At 38.7% G+C, this 23,336-nt stretch overlaps 1 protein-coding gene across 1 annotated transcript in view; it reads right to left on the bottom strand.

The window, feature by feature from the left end:
* Positions 1-1,686: 1,686 nt before the first annotated feature.
* The window catches only part of LOC126176001 (nuclear pore complex protein Nup50), a 37,214-nt gene continuing 15,564 nt past the window's right edge, over positions 1,687-23,336 (bottom strand). The window contains exons 4-5 of the mRNA XM_049923117.1: positions 16,522-16,665; positions 1,687-6,730 (exon numbers count right to left, since the gene is read on the bottom strand). Of these exons, the coding sequence (XP_049779074.1) occupies positions 6,421-6,730; positions 16,522-16,665 (454 nt within the window). The 3' untranslated portion in view covers positions 1,687-6,420. The remainder of the gene's footprint in view (positions 6,731-16,521; positions 16,666-23,336) is intronic.

The raw sequence follows: 23,336 nt of genomic DNA, 5'->3' as shown, positions 1-23,336 counted from the left end.
TTCTGCTGGTAATTCATCACTTCCACTTACTTTTTGATTCCTCATCTCAAAAAGCTCTTTCTACTTCTCCTTCCAAGATGCAGAATCATTTGTCCTCTTCTAACCGTGTCATTTGATTTCTGATCAACCTCATACACACATTTTACATATTCTTGCCATCTTCCCAACACTTCCTCCGGTTTATGAACGATTGTACTATCACTTCTGTCTATTAACATACCTGTGCAGCTTTTCTTTCCTTCACAGACTGGGTCAGCAGTTAATCTGTACATCATTTCATATTTTCCTTCCATTTCTTTATATCTCTCTTTATTCCACATGTTCCTTGTCTGTTCTATTTCTTTCTTTAACTCATTATTCACCTTTCTGCACTTTTCCCCCCTTCCCGAGTTTCTACTGTTTTCCATTTCCATATCAGTACAGTTAAATCAATTGATTATTACGTACTTTGCCCACCGTAGGTCCTATAAGGTCTATGGATGGTGCTGACAGGCCCTTCTTTTGAACTGGTCTCATACATTGTCAACAGGGCTTCTAGCAGGCCAGGTCATGTCAGGAATCTCCACTTCATCCAAGTACTTTTGTGCAATTCTTACAAAATGCATTAGAGTAAAATCGACACCAGTAAATGGAGCAAAAAGCTCAACATGCTCCAAAAGTATTTCCTGCACATACCTATATGATGTAAGGGTCTGGTGCTCTACATTAGACCGAATCTGTCCTTGCAGTCATACTGATTCCTACCAGTACCATCAGAGGACCATAGATGAGAATGTGAAAGAGGTATATCTTTCCCCCTAAACCTTTTCCAGACCCTCTCTCTACCGTCTGGTGCTTGGAGGGCAAATTGCAACTCATTCATAAACAACACTTACTCCATTGCGTAGTCTTCAGCTATGATATTCTCTTGCGAAACATAGTCGAGCTGTGGAATGCTCTCTGGTGAGTTCTAGGAATCTAGCAGGTCTTCTGGATTGAAGACTGACTTCTTCCATACTTCTTTAGGTAGTTCTCCCTCCAACATTCGCTCCTCAAACATGGTGGTGTCAATTCTGAGCTTCAGTGACAATTGTGTGATGGTTGTGGAGAACTTGGAAGTTGTAAGAAGTGGTCATTTCTTGCTCATGTTACTCTTCTTGGGCCTGATCCTGGTTTCCTTGCATAGGCTCCAGTTTCCTGTATCTTCTTAGAATTGGAAGGTGTAGTTGTTGACACTTATGCAACATAATGCTTGCTGCAACCATCTTCCTATAAAACAACAGCTTTTGCAACAGCTTCAGGGTAACTTATAATAGCTGAGATTTTATGGGTTGCGACAGTTTCATTGCGATGACAAGAGCAGCACTCTGGAGAATTTCCATCCCCTGCTTACAGAGGTTAAATATAAAAACATAATGAAATCAAACAATGAAAAATCCAGGATGGAATGTAACAATATTTCTCTTTCATAAGAATAATTTTAAATAATGTTTATAATAATAATGGTAATTTGAATTTATGATCCTCTGGCAACATCAAAAGCTAAGTATCAGTGCCTCCATGTTTTGTACTAGTACTGCAGACAAGAAGCTGGAGTGTTTTACACAAACTTTTTACATTAGGCTGACAAGTGTATGTTGGGACAAAGTTATCTCTTATTCTTTTTTTACTACTTTATCACATGAAGTTAAAATAACAAAGAGAAACTGCTTTCCAAGAAGTATCTTTATTGTTTCAAACATTGTTTTCCATTGAAAAATAATCTGATACACTTGGATGGTTAACAAAAAATAGTTTTATTTGCAATACCGTCTAATCCGCTGTATACAAGTAGCACGTTTTTCTCCTTGTAACACGACATTACTTTCAATATTGTCAATAAAACCACAATTTTAATACTTAAGGTATCAATTTATATGAAATTTAATGTATACAACATGTCATTCCAAATGACTTTTGTATTATTAATTTTGTCCATAAGCATCCATGAAATTTGGTTTCTAATTTTAAAATAGCTCTCCTGAACATTTTGATAATGTAGACAAAGCACATTCTTTTCCTGTGCTCTTCAAATACTACTTCAAAACTGCAGTAGACAGAGCACTGATATTGAACCATTTTTAAATTAATATTTCTGTTTGAAATTATACTTATATTCCAGCACAAGTTTTTGTCACAGTGGAGTGAAGTGTTTGTTTTAATGCAACTTCCGGAGAGATTGATTTACTTCGTGGCGTGCATGGAATTGCATATGCACCTGGTAGCCCTGGATCCTGCTAGATCTACATCCATACAAGCTGCTTCATGGTTTGTGGTGGAGGGTACTTCGTGTACCTTTGTCACCCCCCCCCCCCCCTCCACACACACACACACACACACACACACACACACACACACACACACACACACTTCTCCTCTACAGATGGTGCTCAGGAAGAGACTGGTGGGCTTGAATCTGTCTACTTTTACCTTTATGGTCTTTTGATTATAGTCTCTTCTAGTAATTACTGCTCTTGGAAATTTAAGAGTAAACTGCACAGTGACATACAACACCTAACTTCCACTTTGTGCCATGAGAGTTGGACAAACATTTCTTTGACAATTTTGCATGTCATAAATGGACCCATGACAAAACTCACTGCTCTTTGTATGTTCTGCTTTTTCTCTCAATCCTACCTGGTGTCACAGACTGAGAAGCAATACTGAAGTAGCAGCTGAAAGAAGGTTTTGTGAACTACCTCTTTATGGATAGACTACAATTTTTGAAGATTCTTCAACTTGTCTGTTTGGCATTTACCTTTACTACGATTGGTTATATGTTATGGTTCCAGTTTTAAATTGCTCTATACACATACTCTCAGATATTTGATGGCTGTTACTGTTCCCAGCAGTTGTTCGTCAGCCATGTAAGCAAACAGTAATGAGTCTTTTTAGAGTGCTGGCTTACATGGAGAGTATTTCCATTATTGCTGATATTTGTTTTTGGGCATAAAGCTTGTGGTCAAAGGCGTAACTCTCTGGCTAACATTATTTCTTCCAATGCTGGAGACATTATTAGAGGATTTATCAACTCAGAAAGCAAATAGCCTCAAACAAGCTCAGCATGCCAAAAATGTTTATATGTATCCATTCATCAGTCTGTTTGTGACATCATCAATCGCGAAGTTGCACCAGTGTAGTTGTGGAGCTTGTAGTGGGGAAGAGTTGATGCTGTTGGGGATACGTGAACAAACATTTTCCAGCATGCATAGTGGTGCACAAGATATGATGTGCAGAGTGCATTAGACTCTGGGGAAAGTACATGTTCCGTGTTTGTTGATGGCAATGTAATATATATTTGGTAGTCAAATGTATTAATAAGAGTTGTGTGAATATAGCATAAGTTTATTTTGTCCCTTAAATAGTTGTTACCTGTCATTTAGCTGTGTTAATCTGCATAAACTACAAGAGGGAATGGCTAGGGGAGACATCCAAATATGTAGAAGCATTCTTGACTAGGGGAAAGACAGATGTGACCAATAAGAAAATTAAAGAAATCTTTGGCAAAAACAGGAGCACATTTACGAGCATCAAGAGCTCAGATGGCAAACTTGTACTAAACAAAGGAGAGAAAGCTGAAAGGTAGAAGTATTCTACCTTGTTTCCAAAATACTTTCACAAACTTTGGGGACAGGCTCCCTACATCAAAAATGTGAAAAATCTTTTGTTTACGAGTTGTTAATGAAAGTTGATGCTGAACAGCTTTCCAGATACAACTCCACTTATTTATGCACCCATTTGATTTGTTGCTCCTAGACAGGATTGCGATGCCAGTGAGACTAGTTTACATTTGTCATTCGTCTCTCTTCACTATGTCCCCATTGTGTACTTGTGCTAGAGATAGTGAGTCTACAGAAAGTGCTCCACTCACACATGGCAGGCTATTCATTTCGTAAGCACACATACACGATTTTTGCGTAAGGCTACACAAATCATAGTGGACACGAAGCTGCACTGCTGCATATCCAGATCGAAGACAATCAAGTCTTCCATCCTTCTGTGCTGTGCATTATTGGATTGCTGAGACTGGAGTGGTAGTACCACATATTATAGATCAAAGAAAATCACATGTTGCTCACACTCCTGACCAGGAGAAGCAAATTCTATGGGTTGTCCAAGAAGAGACAGGTATCAATGCATGATAAATAATCCTGGCATGTGGTACATCTCCAATTTCAGCATGGAGGATGCTTCACGAGAAACTTGTGTAATAGTATCCTCTTCAACACATGCAGGACCTTGCACCAATCACTCACCACAGGAAAACTGGTGCTGATGTTTTGTTGCATCACCTGCCAATCCATTGTTTCTCTCTTCAGTTTTGCTTACCAATGAGGTAATGTTTCAAAGAGATGGAATAAATTTCTACAACCAACATATATGGGCTGACTGCAATCCTCACACTACAGTACAGGCTATACATCAGCATCAGCATAAGATTAATGTGCATTTAGGTGACTAGCTGGTAGGGCATACATTTTTTCAGCGCACCTTACGGGTGCCGTCTACAGGGACATCCTCCAAGAACTAATAGACGATGTCCTCCTGCAATAAGCACATTTCAGTCTCAGTGTTCAAGATCCACTGGCTGGTAACTACCAAGGCACATGGATAGGTAGAGCAGGACCAATTCCATGGCCTGCACATTACCCCAACCTCAGTCCTTTGGATTATTCTCTCTTGGGGCACCTTAAAAAAAGTGGTCCATGTAGCAGACCACCCAGATGCATAAACTCTTCATCGACATGTCATGAAAGCCTGTGAAACCTTTCGAAACTCTCAGAGAGTATTTGAAAGCATGCAGCAGTTCATATCTAGCAGCAAGAACTAATATACCTTTTATGAGATTCGCATCATAATTGAAGAAGGTGAGGAAACTTTAAGGATCAGCAATACCTGAAAGATTATCACGACATACTAGGGAGGAAGTGAGAAGGGTCACAGTTAGATGGCAATATAAATAACAAATAAATAGCAAGTGAAACAGATCAGCCTGGCACAATGTACGATCTGGGGGACAGATGGAAAGGAAAATGGGGTGTGCTTGAAGCTGTCTTTATGGGAAGGGGTATCATAATGTAGGAGTCTGAAGTTAGTACGTTGGATAGGTTTTTAATATGGCAATTAGAATAGTGCTCAGGTTGTGAACCACAAGAGTTTTTATGCGAAAGACGAATGTACAGAAAATCATGCTCACAAAAGGGCTATTTTACAAATGATATACAGGTGGTTCAGGATTCTTAAGCCCTAAAAATCACTTTTTGTGGGATTATGTTCGTGAGATGTGACAATTAAGAGAATCCAAGAGCTCTGAAATCTTTGTGGAAGAAAAGTGACATCCAGATATGAGGATTTGCATGGTCAAGCCACGGGCTGGATCGTTATTCAATGTGTTATGCAGAGAGTTCTTTCACAAATGTTGTGTGGAACTGGGTTTCAGCCAGGATAAGTACTTTTTTTTTTTGTGGGTCTGCCTACTGTAATTGTCACATTTCAGTATAACAGAGGAACACAGTAAAGGTATATGTGAGGTGTTGTGCCATCTACAATTGCACAAACGACACTGAAAACATTGTTGAGTTTCTGGAAAATGCCCTCAATCATATCTAAATAAGGGAAACACACATGAATGGCTACATTGTCCCAGTTCATCATCACACTGTCTGACTGGGTTGAATGCCTCATCCCGATCAGACTACAATGCTGGGACACTGGTCTGTGTTTTTTTTTTTTTTTTTTTTTTTTTTTTTTTTGGGGGGGGGGGGGCTTATTTATTCAGCACCACCTAGACAGAGTAAGCAGCTGTCTTGATTCTTTCCAGTGCTTATCATCATCATCAGTTAAACAGGTAAAGTTACCTAATTAGTATGTCTCTCATGTGACAAAGGAAAAGCAGTAACCAGACATTTCACTATAAAAGCTGCACAGCTTATTTCTGAAAAGAGATTTGCGCTACAAAATGGCTTATACCAAAGTTTAATTTTCTCCTAAGAAAAGCAATTACCACTCTTTAAAAGGATGTAGACGTAAAGAAGTTGTGTAATACAAACTAAACATCATTTACAAATATAAACTTAAGAATCTTTATTCAAATGTCACAATAAAAAACATGAAACTTTTAAAAGTTTTCACTGTGTCAGCTTTTTTTCTGAATATGCAACATGTTATTTACAATAAAGTCTTAGAAAAATGAGTGTGTATTTTTAACACACGCAAGGAACAGATGCTTGACTATTCCAGTCAAGTCAAATACACATGAAACTGTATCATCATCCTTTGGTTCTACAAAAGACTGAGACAATACACACTTTTTGTAAGAAAAGTCACTCACAAGTATCCTAAAAATGATCATTTTGATTTATTAAGAATCATAAATACGTCTAAATGTGGTGAGCGTTCAGATTATTTGATATGTTGTTTCAATGTTTCTAGGAGCTTATCTGCATCTTCAGCTGTCTTAACTCTTAGGAGGACCGGTATTGGAGGCGGTTCTGCTTCAGGTGTAGGTACACACACTAACATCACATTATTGGTCCCCATTCTCTGCAGAGGCATAGACTGGAAGAGGAGAGTGTTGAGCAGCACATTGCCCAGACTGGTATCTGCACGTACTAGCAGTTGTGTCTTGGCACCACCTGACACTGGTTTCAGGAACAATGTGCCAACACCGCGGTCCTGGAAAGACCCTCCTTTTTTTACAAACACCTTGCACCTGAAGAAAGAAAATACGTTAACACTTATGAAATTAATAATGTAATAAAACATTTAAAAATGCTTTAAATGGAAAAGATTAAATGGCTGTTACATGGTCAGTTTTATTCTATGGAACTCCATTCACAAATTCTAGATAGTACCTTAACACTCCTCCCTTTTCTGTCCGTCACTGCAAGTGCTGTTTCCTCATGTTTTCATGCCATTTATCAACCTTCCTTTGGACTGTTTAGGTCTTTTCTTATTTCTTGAAATCTGGCAAAATACTTCCTTGGCCCACCTACTATCGATTCATCAGGCTTTATGCCCCACCCAACTAATTTTATTTTTCCGTGTAGTCTTGATAAAAATCAGCCACTTCAGTCTTGCTCCCTATTCCATTTCTTTGTCACTCCCGCCCCCACCCAGTTATTCGTAACATACTTCTGTCTATTACTCACTGAGCAAATGTGTATATTTGGAATGGTTTTCAACATTAAAACTCACAGTCACACTTCAAAACTGGTAATAAAATTTATGGTAAACTGTTGTTTTCATACCCAATAAAACTTAAATTTTCAAAAGCCGAAGAAGTTTGTCAAAAATACTCGACAGGCCTTTTTCCTTTTAAGTTTATTTATTTTGCTGTCTGTCCAGTCCTCATCTTCAACTACCGTAACAATATAAAAAAAATTCACTGCTAATTGTGAGCAAGCACATACATGCATCAATCTTACATTGTACTCAGTTGTGCTAAAAATGGTGATGTGGAGGTTTCAAAATAAGAGCAAAGGGATGTAATGCATTCCTGACAGTGGAAGGAGTGCAGGGAATGGAAATTATTAAACAATGGCACAGCTGTGCATAGAGCAGTGTGTATGCATTGCAAGGGCCAAAGTGGATATCACTGGCCAACGACACATGATCTGTAACGCCACATCCCATTCCTGATACTATTGTCCAGCATGTAGATGCCCTCATTACTTAAGACCAGCGAGTTATAGAGGCACTCATTACCCCAGAGGTCAAACTGAGCAATCGAATTGCAATGAACATGCAGTGCTCTCTGAACACATGTGCCATTCTTCAAAGAATTTCCATTCCCCATACTCCTTCCTCTGTATGGAAATGCACTACACTTCTTGGCTCTTCTTTTGAAGCCTCCAGTTCACCATTTTCACCATGACAGAGTGCAGTGGGTTCCTAATGCATTAAGTTCTCACTTTGTTGTCGCATGGGTGTATGCTCATGTTCCTCCAGTGGCAAGTTTGGGGCTTCAGTTCTCTTACACAGAACACACCTTCTTCCTTAGGCATTGCCATAATGATACCTGCAGCAGTTTTCATTTTACATCCTCTGGCTTGTTTTCTTTTTGAATGCTCCTTATATATTCGGTCAAAATATATTATCTGAAAGTTATTTCAAGTTCTGAATTTTCTCACTATGGTGGTGGTGATGGACACTACAACACTGATAAGCCAAAATATTACAACCACTATCCTCTGCAACACTGAATGCTGCCTGGTCGCATCATGATCACGTGATGTGGAAAGTCAAGTATGTAAGTGGATCAGTGATGATTGGGGAGTCATTTTAAAGATGATGCAGGGCACAAATGGGAAAATCCATTGCTGTAAGAAACTCTGACAACTCTGAATCAGTGAAGTTGTTCAGCTGTTCACATGCTACTGTTGGGAGCATCTATGGAAAGTGACTGAAATATGACGACACTGTGAGCAGGGATCAAGGAGTCGGACGGAATGTAGAGGTCAGAGACTTGCCCACTCTATAAAGCAGTGTGCAGTAATCTGAGGCATACTCGACGACAGGGTACAATACTCGTGCAGACAAGTGTTTTGGAGCACACCGTGCAGAGCACGTTGTTGAACGTGGAGCCCCGTAGTAGATGGCCTCTACTTTTTCCATATACAATTAGGATTGCAATCAACATGGGATCGTCGACAATAGATCATTGAAAAATGGAAATGTGTCATCTCCTCAGATGACTTGCATTTCTTTTTACACCAGGTCCATGGTTGTGCTTGGATGCACTGTCATCCAGGTGAACAACTGCTCTAACCAGGCAATGTTCCACTGACAAAGGCTGGAGGGGAAGTATTAAACTATGTGGCACATTCACCTGGACTTTCAAGAGGCCTGTAAGGAACCGTGACAGCTTAGGACAACATGGACATTATTGTTGACCACCTCATCCCTTCATGTTCCCCAATGGTGATGACATTTTCCAGCAGGATAGCTATTGTGCTACAGTGGTTTGACGAGCACAGTGGTAAACTCGAGATGATGTCTTGGCCATCAAATTCGCCTGATATAAACGCAAAGGAATACACCTGAGATGCTATCGGGCACCAGCTCTGCTCCCACAGACCATGCCCTGTGAACAAATCTGCAACAGTATCTGGCGCCACGTACCTCCAGAAACCTACTGAGGACTTGCTGAACCCATGCCATGCAGAACTGCAACTGTACTGCCATCCAATGGTGGGCAAACATGTTATTAAGCCAGTTTTCCTTAAGTTTTGGTTACCAGTGTATACTCTACAGTATATTAACTCCTGTTGAATCAAAGGTTTCTTCCCCACAGGTTGCTACTGCAGATTTAGTTGAAAGAATCAAAAGCTACTCAAAATCTATTAGCCCAAGAGAAAATGTTAATTTTTCTCATGGCTCCATTCCTACCAAGGATCATATTTATTTTCTTCTGGAAAAGTCTCGGGAACATATGTCTTGTTCTCAGTAAATTCTACTGAAGTATAAGTTTCCCAACAAGGAATATTTTTGGCCTAGTCTTACATCAAAATTCTCATTTTGCTTACACTACATCTCACGAGTGTCCTCTCTGCTCTGATTCTGTGTAACAAATCTTCTGTCCTGATTTTCATTCAATTTTGTCTTCCAATTTTACTGTGCTTCTGATAACCCTACTACATCCCACATGAACTTATCTAATGTGCCCACTAACCTATCCTATCTTACATCTGAACTGGATACAAGAAACAAGAACACAAAGAACTGAATATCTAGACGAAAATTACAGGAAAATTAGTAATCACTTATTACTTTCATTGGTGAAAATCCTTCCAACTGTATGATAATCAGTGGGAATAGCAGGAATGTACAGCACATCCAGGTTACCATTTACAATACTTGTTTTGTACTGTCCAACTACTTATTAAAGTACTGTTGTGTGATGCAACTATGAGCATGTAATTGTTCATATGTTTACTTTGTTAGTAACACAAAAGAGGCTTCTGTCAAAGTGAGCATTAGAGATTAGTTAATACTTTAACAATGTAAAATTAACTGACAATCGCACAAAACAACAGCTCAAGATGCTGTACATGAAAATAACAACGGATAATGCAAATGCAAACAACTTTTTAAAGAAGGAGAAGAAATGGAAATACAACAGAAGTAAGTTAACAACAGGAAAATGAAACGGAAATAAGGTAAAAATTGTCAAACTGGTAAGTGAGAAAGTAAGTAATAAAAAAACATATACTACTTCCATGAAATAGTCAACAAAAAATGCTAGAACGATTCATGAAAAGTGGTAGAAAGAGGCATTGATTCAGATGAAGACACATTCATTCCACATGAAATAACCCCCCTGAAGCAATTGTTCCACATGACTTAAGTTTCATTCACATATTAGATGGGGTGCAAATTGTTTATGGTCATAATCATACGGTAATATGCATGTAGACTGTCTACCCTCCCAAGCTACACTGATCTGCAATAATGCCGAGATGATCACAGTGAAGGTTGATGCCATTTTGGGATCAAGCTACCAACATCTGTTGTCACAAGTGGTCAAGGGTTGTTGCTTGTATTGCTGACGAGAATAGATGACTTCCCACAATGCTGAATGGAGGACTGCTCTAGCGATTAGGTTGTCGCTGTAGTTGCCAAATAGTAAGGAACACCTACTAGACGTTCCAAGAAATAAGCGCATTGCTTTCCTGTTGGAACAACACATTTCCCTGTTGAAGAAAAGGTAACGTAATTGACAATGTTATGCATATAAGCTGCACCAGTCAGCGTTCTCTCAATGAATTCCATGTGTGTGGTAATTGTAAGGCTGTGGTTCCCACAGCATTACACTTAAAGTTGATCCTCAATGTTCTTGACAGATAAACTGTAAGAGCTGCCTATCTTGTGATCAATACCATACTAGCAGACGATCATCACTGACCTCAAGATAGCATCTGCACATCATTTAACACCATTTCCTCTTTAAGCCCTCTAGTTGCATCTTTTGGTACACCATCAGAGGTGCCTGCACAGTGACAAAGTGCAATAGGTAGTTTGACAAGCGGCATCAACTTCCACCAAATGGTTTCTCATGTTCCTGAATGGCACTGGATGCAACATTGGTCCTAATTTATGAGAGTGTGACATGATCAGCAATAGGGTCTCGTCTGGCACAGCAACCGAGGCATAAATCTGTATGCTGCTATCATCTGGAGCCTTGTGCACATTTCAAGGACTGTTGTACCACTGATACACTGTAACATGTTACATCCTACACATTAGGCAATTCAAAATGTAGGAAAAGGCAGATTGCTACTTACTGTAAAGAAGACATGTTAAGTTGCAGATGAGCACAATTAAAGGACACTTCCACAAAGCTTTCGAAGGACACTTCCACAAAGCTTTTGGGCACAGCCTACATCAGCAAAAGAGAAACAGAGAAACACACACCATTCACACAAACAGGCACACCTCACCCACACGCCCGCCAACTCCAGCAGCTGAGGCCACAATGCCATTGCCTGTTTGTTTGTATGAACGGCTAGTGTTTCTACGTTTCTCGTCTGCTGATGAAGGCTGTGGCCAAAAGCTTTGTGTAAGTGCCTTAACTGTGCCTGTCTGCAACTTAACATGTCTTCTTTACAGTAAGCAGCAATCTATCTTTTTTACACTGTTGATATTCCTATGTGGATTTTACATTAGGCAATTCCTCAGATGGACAATCCAACCAGCAAAAGACTAAAAATAATATCTCACTGAAATCCAGTTAACTGCAAGTACTCATTGCCATCATCCTGCAATGTCTACTATTCTTACTAACTTAGTAGATACTCTGAATAACTAATAACTCGTACTGCTGTTATGGTCTCAAGTACTTTGAAGCTCAACACATTTGGTTCTTACTCTGTCCAACAAAAAGCACAGAATAACTGAATTTACAAGCTCCATCAATTTTTACACCAGATGTGTGAGCTGCCACACATGCAAGCAGGGGGGAGCCTGTGAGCATGAGTGGGGAGAGCTGGGTGAACAGCTGGTATGGGGGCAGTCAGGCAAGCACATGGTCTATGTGAATGTACACCCCCAGTTGAGTGGTGGTGAGCCAAGTTCACGAAGTGGTTTGTGTCTGAACAGAACATGTCCAGTAGGACTACTGGTGTGCAGCTTACCCCACCTCCAGCTCCCCTCGAGTGAGCTGACAGGCAGGTGTCGGCACCTGTTCCCCTTGGGCAGCATTGGAACAGCTTGTTCTACACAATTCACAAGAGATTTTTATTTTGAACAGGTCTATATTAGTAGTAAGAGAAGACAAATGGTACTATTTAAAGACTGAAATGGAATTATTCTGAAGAACGCATTGAAGACATTAACAATGCAAAACTTGTAAGTTTGAACAGTTCGATGTGGACCCCTAAACTCACAATCTGGAGATGTTAATATTTCAGAGCCCTATTTAATCTTTGAGAACCAACAATAAAGAATAGCAGTGGAGTGAAATTTTTGTCTGTCAGTTCAGAAACTTGGCCTCTAACAGGACAAAGGTATCAAAAACTTCACCCTACTTCGGAGCACATTCAGGAACAACAGAAAAAAATCGTAGGACAAACTGCACGGAAACCTTTGAGGGCATTATGAAATATCTAAGGATCGAAGTGGTGAAGACTGCTGGTCTCACTTGCGGCATCAAAGCAGAGCTCACAGTTTGCAGCATAATACCCATTGATTGAGGTCCTTTGGTTTGTAGCCAAGTGGAGGGTCTCAGCAACAGGCTCTGTCCATTCTGTGACTGTCATAGCTGCAGATTTCTGGAACTGTATTATAGGGTGCAGAGTTGTAGGGCTCTGCCATGATATGTCAGAGGTGCACTACACAAACGAAGCAGTGGACACCAGCAAGTGATACACAGAGAATGAAATCACATCTCGTACAGAGCAGACACACTTTGACTGTCAACATTTTAACAGTAAATCGCCACATTATTTGTAAGAAGGTTACCAAATTTACTGCCCTCTAGGGCGTTGTTTCTAGTGAAGTTGAATTTGAGTGTGACAGTGAAGTTATCTGGAAGCATATAACACATCTAGGTTAAATCAAGTTAATTGCTGGATGTTCTTACCGACACCCTATTCCACTGTGACAGTTTTAGAACCAGTCAAGGGAAGTCTACGGTCAGTATCACAGAAACACCCGGATCATACAATATTAGTTGGAGCTGGTTTTAACCTACTGAGTATAGGTTGGGTCGTCTACGGATTCATTACAAGTGGTACGGAAAGACAAGCTTGTGAAGTGCTCCTGAATATGTTTTCCGAAAACTAACTTAGTTAAGACAAGCCACATGCACTGGAGATATTTTAGGCCATGTATCAGCAAATAGGCCATATCTTATCAACAATGTCAATATACAGACAAGGATTAGTGGATCATGAGGGTTACTAAAGTTGATAAACCTGTCAAGAGGCTCACGGGAGAGTGCAAAAAAAAAAAAAAAAAAAAAAAAAAAAAAAAAAAAAAAAAAAAAAAAAAAAAAATCACCCAAATAAGCTGTTGTTAGCATATTCCTTAGACAATGAGTGGAAATAATTTAGCTCCACTACTAAAGACCCAGAGGGACTGTTGGGAAGATTTAAACTGACTATAAATAGCACTCTGGAAATGTATATGCCAAGTCAGTTAAGGATGGAAAGGACCCTCCGTGGTTTAATAACAAAATTCGGAAAACGCTGAGAAAATGCAGGTTGTTGCACTCTCGATTCAAAATAAGAGCACGCAAATGTGGACATACAAAAGGTAGTAGAAATTTGTATGTGTCTGTAAGAAGAGCAATCCATGAAGCATACCACAACTCCCACCGTCATACCACAGTGAAGGATGTTGCAAAGAAACTGAGAAAATTCTGATTATACATACAACCTAAGTCATCTGCCCAGTCAGTCATCAACCAGTCTGGGATGGCAATAGAACACAGCAACAGGAAAGCTTAAGTTTTAAATTTCATATTTAAGAAATCATAAACACAAGAGGATTGTACGATCATACTATCATTTTACTCGTACAGACTCCTGCAAGGACGACATAGAAATTGACAACTGTGGCATAGAGAAGCAACTAGAAGAATTGAAAACAATTAAGTCACCAAGTCCAAATGGACTCCCAGTTTGGTTTTACAGAGGTATTGGCCCTTTACTTAGCCTCCATTTATCATGAATCTCTTGCCCAGTGAAGAGCCCCAAGTGAATGGAAAAAAAAGCGCAGATGACTCCTGTATACAAGAGAGGTAAGAGAACTGACTCTAATAATTACAGGCCAATATCCTTAACACTTGTTTGCTGCAGAATTCATGAAACATTCGGAGTTAGAATTTAATAAATTTCCTCAAGACAGAAAAGCTCCTGTCCACAAATCAGCACAGATTTAGAGAGCATTGCTTGTGCTAAGCTCTGCTTACCCTTTTCTCACGATATCATACAAACCATGGATTTAGGGCAACAAACAGACTTCATATTCCTAATTTCTGGAAAGCGTATCATATTCCTATATTTCTGGAAATCATTTGACACAGTGCCCCACAGCACAGTGTTGACGATGGTTTAGGTTCCAGATGTGCGAGAGGCTCTGAGACTTTATACGTAATACAATGCAGTATGCGGTCCTCGATGGTGAGTGTCCAACAGAGGCAAGAGTATCGTCAGGCATGTCCCAGGGACAAAAACAGAACAGCGGAATTTAGAGCTATGTTATGCCACCATGATTTGTGTTAAACTTGGGCAATCCCCGAGTGTGGCCTCTGAAAAGGTGTAACAGACCTATAGGAAATTCCTTATCAAGGTTTGCACATGAAAAAGGTTTGTGCCAAAACTGTGCTAAAAGCCCCACACCCCGCAACTGAGCAGAAGCCTAATCTAAGAAATGTGTGTGCTGACCATCTTGACAGGACTAACAATGACCATCATGTGATCACAGGTGATGTATCATGGATTTTTTAGTACAATCCTGAAAAGGGGGCAAAGTGAGGAGCGACACAGTGAGACATCTCCTCAACCGAAAGAAGTTCGAATAAGCAAATCATAGATCAAAACTATGTCAATTTCCTTTTTTGACAGTAGGTGTATAGTGCTTAAAGAATTTGTTCCTCTAGGACAAACTGTCAAAGTGTTTTACAAAGATGACCTTGGAAAGCTCAGGAAAAGGGTGAAGTGAATGAAGCCGGACACTGCAGACAAGGGGATGATGTATAATGACAATACCACGTGTCATCACAAAGCCAGTTCCATCACAGAACTTTTGGTCTCAAAAGGCATTCCTGTTATTCCTAAGCACCCCTATTCACCTGACCTGAATCCTTGTAACTTTTCTTTTCCCAAAATTGAAAAACGTCTTAGGGACGTCATTTTGGGTCTCTCAAAAGAACATGACTGAGTTGCCAAAGGGACCTACTTTGAAGGGGATAATATTGTTATTAGAAAATAAATAAATAAATAAATAAAAACTTCTCACCATATAGCGAAGACGCTGAGTCGCAGATGATGTGCCTATCTGCAACTCAGCACCTCCACTATGTGAAATGGGATGGAATGAGCACATCAGGTTGGCAGTAGGGAAGGTGAATGCTCAACTTCATTTTATTGGGAGAATTTTGGGAACATTTAGCTTGTCCATAAAAGAGACGGTGCACAGAATGCTAGTGTGAGCATTCGAGCATTTGGGGTCTCCACCAGGTCGGACTAAAGGAAGAAATCAAAGCAATTCAGATATAGGCTGCTAGATTTGTTGTTCACTGATAAACCTTCACACAAGTATTACAGAGTTGCTTACTGAACTCAAAAAGGAATTCCTGGAGGGAAGACTATGCTTTCTGCAGGGCACTATTGCAAAAATTTGGAGGACTGGTAGTTGAGGCTGACCGCCAATGTACATTTCAATTAAGGGCCATGAAGATAAGATGCGAGAAATTAGGCCTTGTATGGAGGCAATTGGCAGTCTTTTTCCATTATTCTATATGCATGTGGAATAGGAGAAAAAAATGACTACAAGTGGTACAAGGTACCCTCCGCCATGCACCATACGGTGGTTTGCAGAGTATCTGTATAGATGTAGAAGACCAGGAAAAAAAATCAAAGTGGAACTTAGTGAATGAATTAAGGAGGCAGATGAAGGAATAGGTTTACAAGGAAATAAAGACACACAAATGACAAGAGAAAATCCAAAACATGCAAAAGGCACCACTTGATTATAGGTGATTAATCTTGCACTAAGTTTAAAATCAAGTAAAAGCAGCAGAATGGTTACAAAAACTCAAATCACATTTAAAATCATTTTTTGTGAAATAAATATAGAACTACCTTTTTTGAAGCAATGATTAAGGTCGTAATAATAAGATTATCTGATCAGGTGTTTGTAACAATTCTAACTTGAGGGGGTCACATACTGTGTATGTTTCAGTGGACTTCAACTAGCCTTACTTAATCTCGTTGCATAACATTTAGATGAACACATAACTGTATTAAACTATACATAACAGTATTGATAATTGTATACCTTTGAGAGTATACTGCATCCTTCTCAACAACAGGGGTAAATTCTGCTTTGGGTGGCTCTTCATTGTCATCTTTACCATCTTTTTCATTCTCACCAGATCCTCCCTCTGGCTTTGAAACATTTGCAAATGTAAATGGCTTCTGGCTGTGAATTCAAAGATTACAGAGACATTTAAATTTGCACAAAAATAATCTTCCAGTCATCATTGCTCTTACAATACTTTTTTTAAAATTCAAGTGTAAAAACATCAGAATAATAAAATAGTAAGAGTACCTATGTTTTGATATTAGTTAACATCATAGAAGATTACTTAGCTAACACAAATCTGGCATTATAAGTATGTATCTACATTCATTGAAGTATGTTTTATGTTAATTTCCAATTAAAAAGTTAGGTCTTATTAAAATTCAATGGACAAAACCAGTACTGCCTTAGTAAAATTGGTTCGGTTCTTGCTGTTTACGGAGTTCTTGCACTAAATGTACTACCACAGCTACAGATGCCCTGAGCACAGAGTCATTTGTAACTTGGGATTTGTCTCATTTAAGCCCCAGATGAAGAGACAATTCACCATCCACTCCAACATGTTTCCTGATGAGAGCAACGTGACAGTCACTCAACCCTGTTTGGATTTTCACATATTTTACAGAGGAAATTAAAATAACGTCTCCACATGGATCAGGAAATTGTCATGTCATTCAGATGTAATCAAAGAAATATTTCTTTACTACTCCCTGCAAAGTGTTGCAACATATGGTAAGCGGTTGTGTCATGCCACGAGCAGCAGACATTTCAAAATACAATTCTCACTTGGATAAACTTACAACTAAGCTTCATCACTGCTGAAATCAAAATTATCCCTTTTCCGGTGACCACAGAGGCACCACAAAACTGGATCCCAACTGGTGGTTGCAGCAACTCTGACAAAATGATACGCCAATATCAAGGCTGACAGACTTGTCCAGAGACTTCAACGTCACTCTGAAGCAGAAACCGAGTACCTCCTTCCTTTTGCCACTCCTTGACATCCTCTGAATCATCTCGCACACAATTTTATTCATAGTGGAATAGTTTACAGAGCTTCACAATGATCTCTTCTTTCTATTCTTATCTGTGACATTTCACACTTGCTACTCTGAATGCTGAGAAGCCATCTGCAGTTGGCCAGAAACAGAACTTATGCAAAGCTAATGAGCTGCTGCTTATGACAGTGTGGCACCCTTCCGCCCCGACGGAAGCTGCCTTTGTAGCTAGCAGGGACACATGCTTCAATGACATGGTGAATCACATTGGTAACACTTATGGTGAAAGCATTTGAGTGAATCTAGTTGTGTATGCATGAGCCTCGAATGGGGGCACTGTTTTGTTGGGTAATGTTGACAGCATTCAGAGCGAGCAGTATCAGGAATGTAAGGAGGTGTATCAATAGCTGGCTGTAAATACACAGTGAGAAAGACCAAAAAGAATAAAAGGGTTGCCACAAGTTTCCTCTGACAAATATTGAGATCTCAAGAGTAAGTAAAGGTGTAAGTTCACAAAAACATGTAAGGACTTTAGTGTTTCTAGTCGTGTTATTAACCCTGTAGTTTTGAACGAACAGAAAGTTGCTTTCTTTACAGGATTTATGATCTGGAGGGTTAGTAAACAGTAAAATTACATAAAAGGAAGACTTTAGGTGAAGAATTTCTATTTTTATTAATGAGTTAACTATAACTTTGAATTAACAGCAATCCCTTAATTGCTGACATTAAATCAGAAAAAAATGAAGAAAAAAAGAAGAAACATTCTATTCAAGAACTTTTCTTCTGTTACTGTTACCTTACTTTTTTAGTTGCTTTATTCAATTTTTAAATACACATATGGCGAATGTTACACTGTAAAACACTCAAGTAAAAATGCTACAAAAATATCATTCTTCTCCAATGCAGAACAAGTATTGACACACACCTGTATGTCTATGATGTATTCTTAAAAACACAAATTTAACAAAGTAAAGAATTGAAGTGTGTACAGAAAATTTTACTTGGCTAAAATTGTTTTGCACCTAATAGCTATGGCAGTGACATATTATGGCAGGACCCAATATTTAAATACAATTTATCATTCCAAAATTTCATACATCATACTGAACACTAATTTTAAGCTTCTGTCAATGCCTTTGGAGATAAAACATTTTCCATGGAATCAAAACTTTTAAACATATCTGATGGCATCAAATTGTCATACAAATCAGAGTTCAAGAATTTAATATGAACAGAAAACTGTTCATCAGATTAAAATCAATACCAAATTTTGTCAAAACAGCTTTCATATTTAAAGTGCTGAAATATTTCGATTCAATGAAAACTAAACACAAGTTTTGCCTTTCCATTAGGTGTTACAACATGTGAAAATTCATTAATTTTCAGCAAATTAGGTGACACAGTCCTTTCATGTAAAATTCAAACAAATTTTAAACTGTTAGGAAACACACCACATGTATTAAATGAGCAGTCAAATGGTCCAGGCATTATATTCAGTCTTAAATGATCGAGTGTGTATGTTTACATAGCTGCAGTCCCAATAATTACCATATGGGACTGGAGCACTAAGCAAATGGAACAACTATATACAAGTGCTAAAGTAATATAAGAAAACATACATATAATGGTTATATGTACGTGCAGGCATAGGAAATTTAAAATTTGTGCTTGAAGTTAACTTTAAGCAAATACTGAATGTTTAACTGCCCTACATAATACACAATGTATCTGGAAAGTCGCTACGGGAGAAAATAAGAATTTTTTAACAACAATTCAAATCATAATAATAATACACAACCTTGAAACACATGGCAATTCGTCTGTGAATTCACAATATTGACTTGCCACTATCTCGTTTTTAAGTTTTGTCTCAAACCTTGTAAGTCATTTTTCAAATGGCGGGCTGAGGACAAATATTGCAGCAGTGATGAGCCCAAAAATTCTTTTTCAGACTACATCTTTCTTTCCACAGAGGATTATCAGTTGTCATGCACCTACCTGATAGATCAGAAGAGCCTATTGGATTACGACACAAACCTACACACATGTACAGGACCCCTGTTGAACTTGGAAATCTGAGATAGGTACTGACAGACTGAAGCAGTGATGCATGTAACAACACATGCCTCAAAAGGCTGTGCCGTAAGAGGTTCGTCCACAAAATGGTTACGAGGCTCCTTCACAATTGAAGGAAATGAATTAACAAATGTTTTAAGACATGGCTTTAAATACTTTTTGACATCAGTTTGTGTCACACGTTTTGTAACTAATTTCTTTATGAATTTTCTTTTCTTTGTGCGCAGTCTACATCTCTCACATAAACTGCCTGGCCACTATTTCCCTAAATTAAGATGGATTGTTAAGGGCTGTTTGCTATGGTCAAGATTCTGGCACTAAACATTACAAAAGAGTTTGGAAAAAATGGGACACAAACTAGAGTTATAAAACATGTATTCATATCATGACAAGCCTGGCAAACTGAGCATCAAAATGTAGACAGAGGTCTTTTCAGTAATCTTTTTCATTAGGTTTCATACCCTGATAACACCTTCATAGAATTTATGAACTTTCCAGGCAAGATAATGCATCAGATGACACAAACATACAGGGTGACAATTATTGAACTACATGAAATAAAATCATCATAACTTCTGAACACTTTGCATTAGGACATTCAAACTGCTGAGTTGGCCCTGGGGCATGATGGGAATTTGTATGTGCATTGTGACAAAACAAGCTGGGATTTCTCCACTTCCTCTCATTTTGCCATCTGACTCCTTAAATTCATTTTATTTTCATTTTTGCCTAATTACCTTTAACATGCACGAGTATAATCTGCATTTCCTTAAAAGAAAAAGGTTGGCCCTCAGTCTTAAATAATACACCACCAGGTCTAATTTTGTGCTTAGTTTTATGCATGTAATTAATTTCCTTATTTATTTTAACAATTCCTAGTTAATATCTTTTGTTATAGGGTGAAATCAGTAATTGTTTCACGATTTAGATGCTACTGTTGACTTATAAACAAATATAAACTCTGTATTAATTATTAACATTTGGAAGAAGAACTACTAGAATTCTTAAAGTATTTATTTGGCTCCATTCGAAAACATATTAGCAAAGCCAGTCCATAATTAATTCCAAAATAATTACCAGGTTTGTCAAAAGTATTGTTAATTTCATTATTTAAACAAATACGTCAGCCTAGCCTTTGTGGTAGAATAAACTATTAAAAAGGAGGAATTTTTATGTATTCAGTTAACTGCATGAGTTGCGTCTTAATTGTAATTTCTGTAACTTAAACATCGAACAGTGTACAGTTTTGGTGCATATTATTGTGAGGATATATAAAGGACCGAGTTTTGGTCTCAAGACAGTCAGTCCATGGCCGATTTTCAGAGGGAAATTATGTATTGTTTCAAGTAAAAATTTAACAGTGGAATTAGTGTAACACAAATAGGCCGTGTGCTAAAACAATGACAGTGCCTGTTCAATTGACAGTGTCACACATACCTTATTATACTCCAAGAGCAGCAAACTGTGTGGTTAGGTATTTATTGCTCATAGATGTTCAACGGGAAACTATTGTAGCAGTATGCTGATGTTTGCCTGAGATCTATTAATGGGACTTATCAAAGTTATCAATAGTGAACTGGCCATATAACTATGTAATATTGGCAGTTGTGAACAGTGAAAATAAAGGCCTGTGAAACTCAACTGTTGGTTAAATCATTTATAGTCGTCAGTGTTCAACTTCCAACCCCCATATTTCAGCCAGTAAAACAATGCAGTACATTGACACCAAGGACTATCAACGAAGAAACAAATCAGCTGAATGTCACAGCATGCGCACGCACCTTCTTGTTGACGGCCTTTTGCACCTGAAAATGTCATGGTACAGTGTGGCGAAGCGTGTGGTGCTTGTGAAGGCCTACTATGCGAGCAATAACAGCCCAACTTTGGCTCAAAGTTAGTTTGCAACTGAATTCAAGCTGAAGACAACTAGTCCAAGTGTGCTAATAGTCAAGAATTTGATTCAAAAGTTTGAAAGAATGGGTAGTGTTCACGATGACTGTGTTGACAATGTCGGTTGCCAAAAACTGGTGACAACACCTAAAAACATCGAGAAGACATGTGCCGTGTTTCAAACCAATCCCCGGTAATCGATCAAATGAGCTGTACAACAGGTGGGAATCAACCGGGAGACACTGCGACAAATTGTTGTTTAAGACCTGCATCAAGTCCCATACCAAATTCAAACCCATCAGCCATTAAGCCCCAGGGCCTTGGAATAGCAGTTGTGCTCTGCCAACACTATTGTCCACAGTATTGACAGGATTTTGATGTGAATATGGTTTAGTTTAGCGACGAAGCCCATTTTGATGGGTTAGTCAATAGGAAAATTGGCGCATTTGGGGGACTGAGGAATCGCATTTCGCGATCAAGAAGTCTCTTCACTCTCAATGGCTGACTGCATGGTGTGCAATGTCCAGTCACAGAATAATCAATGCAATATTCATTAATAGCACAGTGACTACCGAGCGGTACGTGAATGTTTTGGAAGATGATTTTATCCCCATTATCCAAAGTGACCCGATTTTGACAAGATGATGTTCATTCAAGATGGAGCTTGACCCCATTGAAATAGGACAGTGTTTTATGTCCTGGAGGAGCACTTTGGGAACTGCATTCTGGCACTGGGTTACCCTGAGGTCACTGGCATGGGCCTCGATTGGCTGCCATATTCTCCGAATATGAACACATATGACTCATGTTTGTTGGGCTATATTAGAAACAATAATACCAAAACCATTACTGAGCTGGAAACAGCCTTTGAGGAGGTCACTGACAGCATCAACGTTCCACTGCTTTGTGGGTCAAATTTCGCTATTTGTCGGCGTCATATCATTGCCAATGATGGCAGGCTATCAAACGTGCCATAACCTAAATCTGAATATCTGTAGTGACTTTTACATGTTGAACAAAATGTGTGCATGCTATTGTTTGTAACTAATTTACGTTGTTTTTTCCATATAGTTCAATAATTGTCACCCTGTAAAAGAAATATGTTGTATAAGATTAAAATTTTAAAAAATAAGAACAGCAATGGGATATGTTCAGTAACTTTTCTGTGCCAAATAATAATACTCTGTATTTTGTCAAACAAAGAATTAAAATCAATCAATGAAAACCAGTCAAAACTCCTTTGTGAGAGAAGCAAACTCTTCATCATTTCCACTCAGTACAGTGGCACTTTTGGACAGTATCCGTGACTTTTTGGCCTACAGTTCTTTAACTTGCTAGATGATGGACCTCTTTCATCTAGCTCTCCCAGCTGCTTCATCTTTTTCACATTATTGAATCTTTAAAGCTTCACCATCTCCATCTCTAGCCTTGCGATAGTCCAGAAGCATTCTCTTGTTAATGTCAATCTTTATGACATCGGCATCTGATTTTAGGCCATCATACACTTGACATATAGCTACCAATGACTTGTTTTCTTGGTTGACTATCATTCACTCTTTATTAATGGGAAAACCTTGCTCTCCAAAGGCTAGTCCGTGGCGCAGAACAAGAACCTTTCGAAGAAAGCTACACAAATGCCGACACGTGATATCACCATTCAATAAATCTCTCCAGAAGTGATCGATACTCGTCTCAGTCCTCCTGTAGTTTGCACAGAGATTGAGATCCAAAAATATCTCATTGCCAAGAAGTAGAACGAATTATTTCTCAACTTTGTCACAGTCCTTAGTACTTGTCCAATTTTCTGAAGATAATTTCTGCAAGGCA

This window comes from Schistocerca cancellata, chromosome 3, assembly GCF_023864275.1.
Source record: "Schistocerca cancellata isolate TAMUIC-IGC-003103 chromosome 3, iqSchCanc2.1, whole genome shotgun sequence".
NCBI lineage: Eukaryota > Metazoa > Arthropoda > Insecta > Orthoptera > Acrididae > Schistocerca > Schistocerca cancellata.
Note: the sequence above shows the minus strand (reverse complement) of the source record. Positions and strands in the feature narration are given on the sequence as shown.